General features: G+C 40.0%; 2 protein-coding genes and 1 long non-coding RNA gene across 4 annotated transcripts in view; 1 reads left to right on the forward strand and 2 right to left on the reverse strand.

Moving 5' to 3' along the window:
• The window catches only part of LOC149979522 (uncharacterized), a 375171-nt gene that overhangs the window by 242052 nt on the left and 119183 nt on the right, over positions 1–13936 (forward strand). The window lies entirely within an intron of this gene.
• timm21 (translocase of inner mitochondrial membrane 21) lies at positions 7512–11319 on the reverse strand. Its single transcript, XM_021620460.3, has 6 exons — positions 10177–11319; positions 9904–9966; positions 9701–9798; positions 8736–8809; positions 8502–8607; positions 7512–8310 (listed from the first exon to the last, which is right to left on the reverse strand). Exons 1-6 carry the CDS (start codon positions 10478–10480, stop codon positions 8218–8220), a joined length of 738 nt encoding a protein of 245 aa, XP_021476135.1. The 5' UTR covers positions 10481–11319; the 3' UTR covers positions 7512–8217.
• Positions 11313–13936, reverse strand: part of neto1l (neuropilin (NRP) and tolloid (TLL)-like 1, like) — a 189060-nt gene continuing 186436 nt past the window's right edge. The window contains exon 11 of the mRNA XM_036935146.2: positions 11313–13471. The gene's annotated coding sequence lies outside the window, so the exon portion shown is untranslated. The remainder of the gene's footprint in view (positions 13472–13936) is intronic.

Consider the following 13936-nt stretch of genomic DNA (forward strand, 5'->3'; position numbering starts at 1 on the left):
CAGTGATAATAAAAATCATGAATACTTACCACGGTGCGCTTTGGTCCGATCCACAGATGCACTGTGTTTCCTCTGACACATTGGTGCGGCTGGCTTCCGGGTTGGATGCGCACTGTGTTAAGAAGCAGTGCGGCTTGGTTGGGTTGTGTATCGGACGCATGACTTTCAACCTTCGTCTCCCCCGAACCCGTACGGGAGTTGTAGCGATGAGACAAGATAATAGCTACTAAATCAATTGGATACCACAAAATTGGGGAGAAAAAGGGCAGATTGTTTTTTTTTTAAGAAAAAAAAACTAAAACAGTTTCAACCAGCGATTGAGTCGTGAGACTCTGCTGTAGAGCTCATCACTCCCCCTAACTGGGAGGGGGCCAGATAATTACTCGATGCCGACATCTTTCTAGCTGATTTACCCGCTGAAGCTATGTTGCGCTTTGTGACCTCTGACTGTTTCATCCTAACATCGTTGGTGCCGATGTGGATAACAATATCCCTATACTCGCTACACTCGCCAGTTTTAGCTTTAGCCAGCACCATCTTCAGACTAGCCTCAATGTCGGTAGTGACTAGGTTGTTCAATTTGTCAGAGCTAATGGTGGGAGGCTTCGGCGTCTCAGACCCCATAACGGGTGGAGGACAGACCAGAGAAGACTGACTGACTCGTTGCTTAATGGGGAAAACCGGTTGAAAGTTTCTGTCAGCTGAATGAGCGACACCGGTTGAGCATTCCTACAGCATTTCCTTCCAGAAGCCATGAGAAAATTGTCCGACTGCGGGGACTGTGCGAGGGGATTTATACTAGTATCTGTACTTATTGGTGGTACAGACGCTGTTTCATCCCTTCCTACACTTAAAATTACCCTTGCCTAACGATTGCGTCTGAAGCTGGGCTTGCAGCACAGCTATCCTCGTTCTCCTGTATATTACGAGTACAGTGATTGCAATTAGAAGGGATGATGTTAATGTTACTACTTAGCTTCGGCTGGTGGAGGTCGTGTAGAACCATGTCCAGATAAAGCGTCCGGGGGGAAAAAGTTGAATAAAAAACATAAAACGGTAATTTAAAAAGGTAAAAACTGTAAAGTTGGCAGGTAGCAAAGAAACGTTTGCAACAAACCGCACAGCAGCACAACCATCTCTGCAGCACTCCACCAATCAGGCCTTTATGATAGAGTAGCCAGACGGAAGCCACTCCTCATGACAGCCTGCTTAGAGTTTGCCAAAAGGAACCCAAAGGGCTCTCAGACCATGAGAAACAAGATTCTGATGAAACCAATATTGAACTCTTTGGCTTGAATGCCAAGCATTACATCTGGAGGAAACCTGGCACCATCACTACGGTGAAACATTGTGATGGCAGCATCATGCTGTGGGTATGTTTTTCAGGGGCAGAGACTGGGAGCCTAGTCAGGATCGAGGCAAAGATGAATGGAGCAAAGTACAGAGAGATCCTTGATGAAAACCTGCTCCAGAACATTCAGTACATCAGACTGGGGTGAAGGTTCATCTTCCAACAGGACAACGACCCATAGCACACATCCACGGCAACACAGGAGTGACTTTGTGACAAGTCTTTGAATGTCCTTGAGTGGCCCAGCCAGAGCCTGATCGAACATCTCTGGAGAGACCTGAAAATAGCTGTGCAGCAAAGCTCCCCATCCACCCTGACAGAGCTTGAGAGGATCTGCAGAGAAAAATGGGAGCAACTCCCTAAATACAGGTGTGCCAAGCTTGTAGCGTCATAGCCAAGAACACTCAAGGCTGTAATCGCTGCCAAAGGTGCTTCAACAAAGTACTGAGTAAAGGGTCTGAACATTTTGTGAATGTGATATTTCAGTTTTTTAAACCTGTTTTGCTTCGTCATTATGGAGTATTGTGTGTAGATTGATGACAAAAAACAAACAATTGAATTCATTTTAGAATAAGGCTGTAACGTAACAAAATGTGGGAAAAGGCAAGGGGTCTGAATACTTTCCAAATGCACTGTAATTTGTATCCATCATTTACTCAAGTGTTTCCTTTATTTTGGCAGTTATATTAAATGAGATATGAGGTCCAGATGTAAAGCAGACCCAGATCTATAACAGCAATTGAGTAAATACTACATGAACTGGGAGTCAAAGACAATGAATGATCTCCTTTGGCAGTAAGGTATGTTTAAGCCTGCATACTGGTTCAAGTTGGTTCAACTCCTTGGATAAATTTAGGATGAGACTCCTGCTGCTCTCTAGGCTGATAGGTGGTGGAGTGACAGCTTTTTCCAATTTTCTTTTCCGGGCTTGCTACAAGCAAGGTAGAAAAGCCATTGTCATAATCTGTTCATTTAATCACTGGTAACAATCCACGTGCGTCATGAAATATGATTGCATCTGTTATGTTAAAGTTTGATGGTAAAGATCTGCTTGTTCAGTTATCCATATTTGCTAATTGTCTACCTTGAATTTTGGCTTGTATTTCAAGTTTGGAACCCAGAATTAATTTGAATGTGTACTCTGCTAGTTTATTTAGAGGGTCATTTAACCAAAAAAACACATAGTTTTTGGCTGATCTGAATTCCAAATATTTTGCAGCCTCGGAGTGGTGTGCTCCTTTCTGTTGAATGAGTAGGACCATGTAAAATGTTTGACCACCTGACCCATGACACAAACCTTATACTACAGGGACTTTCTCAGCAATCATGATGTAAATACATAAACACAGGTGCATGGCCACTAAGGTTTATTCAATTATTTCCTTCTGTTGTAACTGCCCAGTTAGCCTTCTCACCCGGGTTAGTTGGTTTAGCTCCTTGGACCACTCCAGAATGAGACTCCTGCTGCTATCGAAGCTAAGTGATGCAGTTACCTCTATCACCACTCTCTTCTGAGCATGCTGCAAGGAAGGAAGGACAGCCATGGCCATATCTGTTCATATCACCTGTGGTAACAGTCTTGATGTGAAGGTTTGTATTTTTTTAATATGTCAAAGTTTGTCGATGAACAGCTTCTTGACTTAGTATTTTTTGATGTAATGAATGACTGGGACAGTGTGTGTTTATGTGTGATTGTGAATGATGTCATACCTTACTGATATCCTTCACCTCCTTGGCCAGTTCTTTGATGAGCTGAAAAATGCTTGTGTCGTGCAATCCACAGTTAGGTTAGTCTGACGGAAAGACTGACACAACCAGGCAAGTTAACATTTAACATCCACTGACATAATCATGTTTGAATTGGTGGACATTGATGCCCTTTAAACTGCTCTAATACAACTGAACCTTGATCTCCAGTCTTCCTGGCACAGTGAAGACAAGACTATGGAGTGTAGCAAAGCAAGACTGAAATACATACAGTATCACAATGATATATAGTATAATTTCCAATGGAAACCATTTAGCGTCTACACTTCTGCTCACCTATAGGCTGTGACCTATTCTCCTTTCTCATGATTGAGGGTGCATAGATTTTCTAGGATCTTTAAGCCCCGAGACAATGGAGACATGGCTTGTGTATGCGTGCCATTCAGAAGTTGAATGGGCAAGACAAAATATTTAAGTGCTTTTGAATGGGGTTTGGTAGTAGGTGCCAGGCTCCGTGGTTTGTGTCAAAAACCTTTTTTCCACACTCAACAGTTTCCCATGTATATCAAGAACGGTCCACCACCCAAAGGACATCCAGGCAACTTGACACAACCATGGGAAGCATTGTAGTCATGGGACAGCATCCCCGTGGAACGCTTTCGACACCTTGTAGAGTCTATGCCTCGATGGATTTAGGCTGTTCTGAGGGCGAAATATTAGGAAGGTGTTCCTAATGTTTTGTATACTCAATGTATATGGTAACTGCTAACATGCTAGTAGATACCATATACTTCCAGACATTGCGCTAATGCTAATTAGCATTGAATCACAAAACTACCTCTAACTTCCTTCATACTGGATACAGAGACATACAAATGGTATCCTTGAGTTCATTGCCATAATTGGAACCCTTAATGTGTGTTAGTGTGTTCGGGGGCAGGGTTAGAACTCACCTGCACATAACCCCAATGAGAGAGAAAGAGAGAGCACATACAGTAACCACTGACAGAAGAAAATGAAAAACAAACAAACCGTCTACGGCCTGAGGTGGGCAGCCCAGAAGGGTGAAGAAGAGCACGGCACAGATGCAAAACAGTTTGTCATAAGACGAGGAAGCAGTTGACCTCTTGAAAAGAACAAAATAAATGTCAGCTGAGTCAAGCGCGAGGCTTCACAAGATAGCCTCCAACAGCAGCAAAGTCATGGAAGCATTTCTTCCAGAGGATCGCCTTAAAGATTTAGGGGTAGCTCTAATACCTCTTCAGTAAAGCTTAGGCATCAATTGGAATCTGGAAAAAGACAGCTTCACCATATAAAACAAACCATATAATTCAAACCAGGAATGAAGAAGAGGCACAACTCTGAGCTACGGAGGTACGGTTAAAACTCACAGATATTTGCTTGAAACTACTTATCTGGATACCCATCGATGAGCTGGAGTTCTATGAATAGGAGAATGGAAAGAAGGGAGGGGGTCTTGTCATGTATTTATTTACTGGGCCAAAGCACATCAATCAACATTTCTGTAAATGTACCAGATCCAACCAGTTAGTTTCCATCTAGTCATTGGACGAAGAGTTGGAGGGATATTCATCAACATTTATCAGATATTATTCAATGCCCTTCTCATGACATGCAGTTTACTTGGGACATACCTGTGACATTAGATACATTCTACACCTCCATGGCTATGAGGAGGAGAGAGACAGAAGGGAGTCAAATCAGGCATAAATAAAAGACAAGTAAAACAATTAAAATAGTTCATTTAAAAAATATTAATATAAATGTAAAAAGATTTAAGACAGACTGTGGCCAATGAATGAAAAATAACATTTTCAGAATGGTTGTTTATTTAGTCATTTTTGTAGCAATATTTATTCCATGAACAAGAGAGTTGATTTTAAAGCAATGAATGTTTTAGAAAAATGATTCACTTTGGCAGTTGTTTTGACAATTCGTTCTCTTGTTAATTTTTGTTTATATTACTTTGTAAAGAGTGCCATCATTTGTTATAGGACTTCAGTGCCCCCTGCAAAACAAACCCTTTCTGAAGAAGACATCCTGTGTGCCATTACAAATCCTATGATGAAGGGGAGAGGGAGAATACAGAAGGTCCACTTCAAGTCATCACCAAGTCAAACTAGATCTGCCAGTGTGCATAGGAACAAAGATAAAAGATAAAAATAAATAAACACCTCACAGCTCAAATTGTATTTGTCACATGCGCCGAATACAACAGACCTTACAGTGATATGCTTACATACAAGCCCTTAAAACTTCTTAGGGATCAAATCCCATTAACGGGATCAATTTGGCAACATCCTGTGAAATGGCAGAGCGCCAAATTCAAATTAAATTATTATAAATATTTAACTTTCATACAATCACAAGTGCAATACACCGTGCACACCATCCAGCCACCGTGTCAGATTTCAAAAAGGCTTTACGGCGAAAGAAAACCATGCTATTATCTGAGGACAGCACCCCATCAAACAAACACAGACAATCATATTTCATCCCGCCAGGCGCGACACACAACTCAGAAATAACGATATAATTCATGCCTTACCTTTGACGAGCTTCTTCTGTTGGCACTCCAATATGTCCCATAAACATCACAAATGGTCCTTTTGTTCGATTAATTCTGTCATTATAGCTCTAAAATGTCCATTTATTTGGCGCATTTGATCCAGAAAAACACCGGTTTCAACTCGCGCAACATGACTACAAAATATCTAATAAATGACCTGTAATCTTTGTCAAACATTTCAAACAACTTTCAATACAACTTTAGGTAGTTTTTAACGTAAATAATCAATACAATTTAAGACGGGATAAACTGCGTTCAATAGCAGATAAAAACAAAGTGGAGCGAGCTTTCAGGTCGCGCGACCCTCGTTCTGAACAGCCCTACTTCTTCATTTTTCAAAGGAAAAATATCAACCAATTTCTAAAGACTGTTGACATCTAGTGGAAGCAATAGGAACTGCAAGCAAGTGCCTTAGAAATATAGATCCACATAGAAAACCCATTGAAAAGAGTGACCTCAAAACATTTTTTTTTCCTGGGTGGTTTGTCCTCTGGGTTTTGCCTGCCAAATAAGTTCTGTTATACTCATAGACATTATTCAAACAGTTTTAGAAACGTCAGAGTGTTCTCTATCCAAATCTACTAATAATATGCATAGCTTAGCTTCTGGGCCTGAGTAGCAGGCAGTTTACTTTGGGCACGCTTTTCATCCGGACGTGAAAAAACCACCCCCTAGCCAACAATGCTTTAAGAAGTTAAGAAAAAAATAAAAATAAGTGTTAAGTAAAATAATGAAAATAGAAAATAAAAGTAACAAATAAACAGCAGCAGTAAAATAACAAGCGAGGCTATATACTGGGTGGACTAGGTACTAAATGTGTATGAAAACCATTATCAAAAGTGTTTTTCGTTCACATTTACCTCAAAAACCAAGGTATGAATACTGTTGTGTGCATTTTTTGTTAATGTGTATAATTTAACAAATTTGGACTCACAGACTTCACCCTCCCTACACCTGTTCCCTACACCTGTTCACTATGCACTGCAAAATCATTCTGGCTATGGATACGGAGAACATTAATATACCCATTGGACTTTGGGCTCTGCTGGGAGTTTGGATGATTTTATTCTGCTTTGCCACTAATATCATAATAAACACGGACAAATAAAATATGGTGTTATTGTTGTGCAATAACCCTACTAAACCCTACTAAATTTACCCCAAAAGGTTCTGAGGATCCATTAAAAGGGGTTCTTTGAAGAACCCTTAGAGGATACGCCAGGAACCTTTTCTTTTTTTCTTCAATTTCAAGTCACATAGCCAATGGTCTGAATATTTTTGTAAATAAGGTAGATGTTTTTTTACTTTTAACACATTTGCAAAAATTGAAAAATAAACTTTTTCTTCATCAGGGGGTACTTTGTGTAGATTGCTGAGGAATTATTTTTATTTGATACATTTTAGAATAAGGCTGGAACGTAACAAAATGAGGAAAAAGTCAAGGGGTCTGAATACTTTCCGAAGGCACTGTACTCCGTCAGTCATAGGATGATGTTTACACTAATTTCATCAGGTCCGAGTAAACATTTGCATACGTAATATTGGGTATGCTATAATATCCTATCAAATATTGCCATAATGAAATAAAAACAATACTGTCCATAACAATGGAGGATGCCGAGGGGAGAAAGGCTCATTATGTCTGGAACGGAGCAAATGTAATCAAACATGAAAACCATGTGTTTGATTCCATTCCACCTATTCCGCTCCTGCCATTACCATGAGCCCTTTCTCCCATATTTAGGTGCCACCAACCTCCTGTGTTCCATAAGTACCAACAGACTTTTTCTAAAATGTATTTCCAATAAGTTCAGGGTGGGATAGAACATTTGCAGTGTGACAGAATATGTCTAACTTCGCATGGCCAGTGAATCCTTTATTATTGGGGGTTTAACCAAGTCACACTTTTTTTGTATTTCCACATACTCATAAAACAATTCTATTGATTTGCTCTAAAAATACAGGAGTCTTAGTTAATTCAAAATCTTTAACTGTTTTCCATATCTCTAATCAGTGTAGTAGATTCAGGAACAAAGACATTGAACATTTTCACTGTCAATAGACAAATAACATCTCTGCATCAGATGCTTTTCTTTAAAAGCATTACATTTCTGTGATTTGACAACAAAAGTAAACCATTCTTTAGAAGCCATTTATCCTATGGAGCATTAAAACGGATAGCTTCAAATCATTGCTAATTTAAAACACCAGTTATTGGCATTCCGAAGGGAACAGCCACGTCAAAAAGAGATCATACTTCACCCTCACTAACTCAGTTCTCAAAAATAAGGAAATTGTCCTCAGAAAAGTCAGCAATGGCAGTACATTTTCTAAATCACCCAACAAATCTGAAACTCATACTAAACAACAAGATATAGGAACTTTTTCCATCAATAATTATTATTGGGTTTAACCACCGACGGACTCTATAAAACTTTATTGGCATTTGTTAAAAAACTTTTTGAAACAAACAAGTTCATCAACAAAGTGATGCATTGCCTACATAATCTGAGTGATGCTAGACAGCTGCAGCACCTCTTCAGACCGGGTCTGAGAATCAGTCCCCAGCTTATCTGTTATCCTCAATGACAATGGTTCTCCTGGGGTAAGTGTCTACTTCCACAAAGATGTAGCGGAACTCTAACTTTCCAGTTTCAGGGTTCTGTTGAAAGAGTTAAAACACGTTCACCTTATGTCACAACAAAAAGAGCCGTTTATGCCAATATTTATTCTCTAATTAATGGAGAATCTTGTTTCTGATATCAATAAAATAATGTCTCTAAACGCTATAGCGTTTAGGTCAATCAAGCAGAAATTGCACATAAAATAATATGGCTAGGGAATATGTCTAACCTCTTTAGATTCTGTGTGCACAGTTCCCTGCCGGCCTGGTTCTTCTCCCTGGATGTAGAACTTCAGTCTCATGTGCTTCAGTCCATCTTTCATGTACTCCACATGACTGTGGGGGGAAAAAATAACATAATAAACATGCTAGTAATCGCACAGTCTGTTTAATGCAGTGATCTTGTATTCCTATCACAGTGTATAAAGAAAGACCATCATGGTAAAAACAAACGTTGATCTCACCTGATTTTCTGTCTTCTACCTCGGCGGGACGTTTCACCGAAGCACTTGATTGGCTCCCCGAACACTCCAATCACCTGTGGTTTTACAAAGAGGAAGGAAGAAAACAATCAACTTTACACCCTGGGGTCGAATTAGATTTCAGAAATCAATCTTTTCTAAAAGCAGACCATCAAAAATCTGTTTTAAACCATTTCACCTGTGTTTTATATTGAATGTCGACAGTGTTTTTTTTGCTTCAATCTTCCCACAAAACGCATTAACGCAACACATTTGGCAGAATTTTTTCCCATCAGATGACAGACGTGAAACGCTATTTGGCTAGCAGCCACACATAAGCAAATTAGCTTACAATGAATAAGCAAGGTATTTTTTTTTTAGGAAAAATTATGCATGGCCATCATATGTATAATATATATTGTAGAAAGAATGTAGCCAGCTACATTTCCTAATGTTTTGCTTGAAGTAAATCTTGCATTTTACTTTGATACCAGAGAAAAACTACACCAGAGGAAAGTACAGGAGAAAAGTAGGCTACACATCCATCAGTCAGAGCCCTGTCTTGTGATCCAATGATGTGAGCAAAGATAGTGTAACTGAAGCACAAAATGTGTCCTTTTACATTCATGATTTGGAGCGAACCCTGACTGAAGCCGAGCACAATTTACAAAGAGAGGGATTTTAGATCTCCGTTTTTCTCTTTCCCTTTCTGTGTGAAAAATGCAGAATCCTGTTAACGCGACCCCTGACACCACATTGCTTTCATCAATCCTGTGTTTTCAGAGAAGTGCAGATGCACTGAAAGAGACGAGCCAATGAGACGTAGATGGTTAATGTTGTCTTAACTCAGTTCTCTCATATGCGAAACACATTCCGGCAAAAGGCAAATACATATATTAACTCAACTGAGATGCAGACTAAGAGTAGATTGTCTCGTTGATGTTATGTTTCTGTGCTTGTTATCTCACCTCTGGGTGTAACCTGGTTTTGTTGAAGGCTTTGCTGTAGACCTTGTTGGGGCTGGAGGAGGAAAACAGCTCCTGGAAAACCACATACAACAACCCACCTGAGAGCAAAACACAGAGGTGTCAACAGGTTGGGGCAACACTGTCTTTTAATCAGATTACATCAATTGATCTTTCAATATCATATTCTGGAAGTGAAAAATCACCTGTTACTCCGAGTCCAATCAGCACAACTATGAGGTAGGTAAAGTCTTTGCCAGCTTCCTTTACTGTTGCGAGGGAGAGAATTCTGATTATGGTACACCCTTCTAGTTCTAAACTATTTGATAGCTGGAGAAAAGGATGATGCCATTATGCCAATGTCAAAACTTTCAATAGTTTAGTCTCTTTCATTCTTATTGTGCAAGAAGTGTGATTAACAAGGCAAACTCCATATGGGCTCTGATTGAATAACAATACATTGTGTTCGACAGGCTTACCTTTATGTGCAGTAGAAGGTCCTTGCCTCGGTACTGACACCTGTCCACCATCCTTCTCTTCTCCTTTACTTCTCAATCTTGTGTCGACAGAAATGCTTCGACTCCGTGTACAAAATAGATTGTTCACAATAGGTGAGTGATATGCAGTCCCATAGAAAACGAATCTGGATGTTGCAGTAGACGGTTTCTGAAGGTGCAAATTGTTCTGCATGCGTTTACATATTCGCAGAACGGATTGCGTTGACAGTGTTTGATATTGACGCAAATTACGCTGCACAACTTTCAGTATGAAAGAATACACCATGTTGTCCTCTATTCACGTTGACTTGCTAGCTACTTCAGCTATCAAAAAAAACGCACGCTGTCTTGCCCCTATTTCGCAAAATTTCCCAGCATTAATTAACTGTTACTAAAGTCGAACCATTATACGATATAAATGACCTAATTGCAACACAATTCAATATATACCTCAATAAGTACTTGCAAGACTGTCAGCGTTGAGTTAGGGAGCTTGCTGTTGAACCTCCGGCGCATACATGTCGTCACTGTACAAGCGCGAAGAATCATGGGAGAGAGAGTTTTCTTGGAAGAGGCATTGGCAGGTTATGTCCATGGCAGGTCCCAGTGGATGAAATTAAAAATAATTCTGTCTTTGATGAAATAGACATCACAGCAATATCACAGATTTTAAAACATGTATATTTTAAACATATATTCTCTTTGGTAATATACTCACGTATTCTAGACTGGTAGGGTAAGCTACAGCACTTAGGCTACAACATTATAACAAGGGACAGGATTGGGCAGGTTACTTTCTAAATGTAATCTGTTACAGTTACTACTTACCTGTCCAAAATTGTAATCAGTAACTTCAGTTTTCGATTTTCTTCCTTTAAGAGGCATTGGAAGAAGACAAAAAGGATCCATCAAACGCATTGGTGTGTCATCATAGTGGTCTCTGACTTGTGGTCAGACTCGCTCAGGTGGAGCGAACTTAAACTATCACCTTTTTTCAATGCTGAATTGAATGCCATTGAAAAAAATCAGAATGGTGTCATAAAACAAAACTAAATGTCAAAGCAATCCAAGAAGTAATCATCTAGTTTTTCAAAAGTATCCATCATCTGATTACAATATTTTTGCTGGTAACGTAACTGATTACAGTTTGCTTTATTGTAAACAGATTACATGTACATGTACCCTGACAAGTGACGTTGTTCATGGACAAGCACAAATGAATACCACTTTCCAATATACAAACTCAGGAAGTCTCAATCAGATTAGTATCAGTGTATTGAAAACATTCTGCCCAGCATTTCTTTAACGTGTTACCAAAGTATAGAGATCTCAGCAAACGGATGGGTCTCAAACATACACATACACGATATACACAAAAGTGTGTGGACACCCCTTCAAATGAGTGGATTTGGCTATTTCAGTCACAAACGTTGCTGACAGGTGTATAAAATCAAGCACACAGCCATGCAATCTCCATAGAACGTTGGCAGTAGAATGGCCTTACTGAAGAACACAGTGATGTCTATGAGCAACAACGGCTCAGTTGTGAAGTGTTAGGCCACACAAGCTCACAGAACGGAATCTCCAAGTGCTGAAGCGCTTAGCACATAAAAATAATCTGTCCTCGGTTGCAACACTCACTACCGAGTTCCAAACTGCCTCTGGAAGCAACGTCAGCACAAGAACTGTTCGCGGGGAGCTTCATGAAATGGGTTTCCATGGAGGAGCAGCTGCAGACAAGCCTAAGATCATCATGCGCAATGCCGAGCGTCAACTGGAGTGGTGTAAAGCTTACTGCCATTGGAGTCTGGAGGAAGTGGAAACGCTTCACCATCTGGCAGTCCAATGGACTAATCTGTGTTTGGCAGACGCCAGGAGAACGCTACCTGACCGAATGCATAATGCCAACTGTAAAGTTGGGTGGAGGAGGATTAATGGTCTGAGGCTGTTTTTCATGGTTCGGGCCAGGCCCCTTAGCTCCAGGGAAGGGAAATCTTAACGCTACCGCGTACAATTAAATTCTAGACGATTCTGTGCTTCCAACTTTGTGGCAACAGTTTGGGGAAGGACCTTTCCTGTTTCAGCATGACAATGCCCCCATGCACAAAGTGAGGTCCATACAGAAATCGTTTGTCGAGATCGGTGTGGAAGAACTTCCCTGGCCAGCACAGAGCTGTGACTTCAACCCCATCGAACACCTTTGGGATGAATTGGACTTCACTAATGCTCTTGTGGCAAGTCCCCGCAGCAATGTTCCAACATCTAGTGGAAAGCCTTCCCAGAAGAGTGGAGGCTGTTATAGCAACAAAGGCGTGACCAGCTCCATATTAATGCCCATGATTTTGGAGTGAGATGTTCGATGAGCAGGTGTCCACATACTTTTGGTCACGTGGTGTATTTTGAATGACAGGAAATAAAATATTGCAAAGGAAAGGCAATGGGGCAATCAAGGAATTAGGTAGTAGCCTAATTCATGATCAGTAATTGAGCACACATTTTTTTTTACTGTAGCCTAGTGTGTATGGACAAGCCACTAGTACAACCATTCCCAATGTTTGAGATCCTAGTTGGAAATCTGACTGGAAATTCTCAAAATTGGGATCTCTGGAAAAACAATTTCATTAGGCTACTCTCTGAAGAGGTCTGTGACTTGTCATAGAAACTACATATTACATCCCAATGTCCCATTTCAGTCCACAGAAATCACCAAAGAGATCTTTCATGTCTAGTGGATTAACACTAAGGTTAATGCCCTTCATGACATCACAACATTCTCCTGGGTGTGACACTCCATCCGGGGAAAGAACTCGAGCCATAATGGAGGGAGGGAAACATAACAGCGATACATACTGTGGATTTCCAGATGGTATTTCAGCACCAAAATGACATCCTTACATGTTTGATAAATAAAAAAATCATTAATCAAGTTTCAAAGAACAGGTTCAGTTTTTAGTCCATGAACAATGTACATTAAAGGTATTTATTTTTCTTTTAAAGTTTCGGTCCAATATCTGAGTATCAGGATATGTGTCCGTTGGCTTTACAATCTCAGACATTTGAGAAACACAAACAGGGCATCTCACCTGTCATCCAAACAAACAAAAAACCCAACGCATACACAAAAAAAGCTTCTGTTTTTCCTCATCACAACACTCTAAATTGGTCTTGCCGCTCAACGCAAGTGCAACAGTTCCCTCAAGATGCATGAGGGAGATTAATGTTAGTTCCATGTCAAACTTGGCAAGATGCAGAAGACTGATGAATCGGTCTGAAGTATCTGTAGAGAAATGGAAACACCATTACTTTTAGTGTACTCTAGGCCACAATAACTACAACAACAGTTTATTACAGTTTGATATATCACATTACCTCTATGTCTCTCCATCCTGAAGTTTCATTAGAACAGATTACTGCGTAAATCAAATGTGACCCTAAAGAATTAACACGTTACAACATACAGTAAGCCTATTTGTAAGTATGTTGCTCATATTGTGCATGTGTAAAGACATTACTGTATTGTTGCCGTCTCTCTCTGTGTGTGTTTACACAGCGTCAGTATTGATTCACATGGTCTCTTAAGTTCACATTACAGTAACAATAACAGTATCACTAGCTGTGTCAAAATGAAGTGAACAAATAACATTAACTGAACACATAAACTTACGCAGTGCATTACAAAAAAAACAACAACAACATTAACATAAACAACAGCAAACGAGAAAACTGAGCAAGCATATCAAAT

Source organism: Oncorhynchus mykiss, chromosome 11, assembly GCF_057628025.1.
Source record: "Oncorhynchus mykiss isolate SJ-2025 chromosome 11, ASM5762802v1, whole genome shotgun sequence".
NCBI lineage: Eukaryota > Metazoa > Chordata > Actinopteri > Salmoniformes > Salmonidae > Oncorhynchus > Oncorhynchus mykiss.

Bases quoted from the DNA above. Each gene is read 5' to 3' on its own strand.
- timm21 (XM_021620460.3), bottom strand. From the start codon at position 10,480: ATGGTGTATTCTTTCATACTGAAAGTTGTGCAGCGTAATTTGCGTCAA. The intron at 9,967-10,176 runs GTAAGCCTGTCG...CCCTCGCAACAG, and splicing joins ACCTTCTACTGCACATAAAG to TAAAGGAAGCTGGCAAAGAC. The intron at 8,810-9,700 runs GTGAGATAACAA...GTAAAACCACAG, and splicing joins AAACCAGGTTACACCCAGAG to GTGATTGGAGTGTTCGGGGA.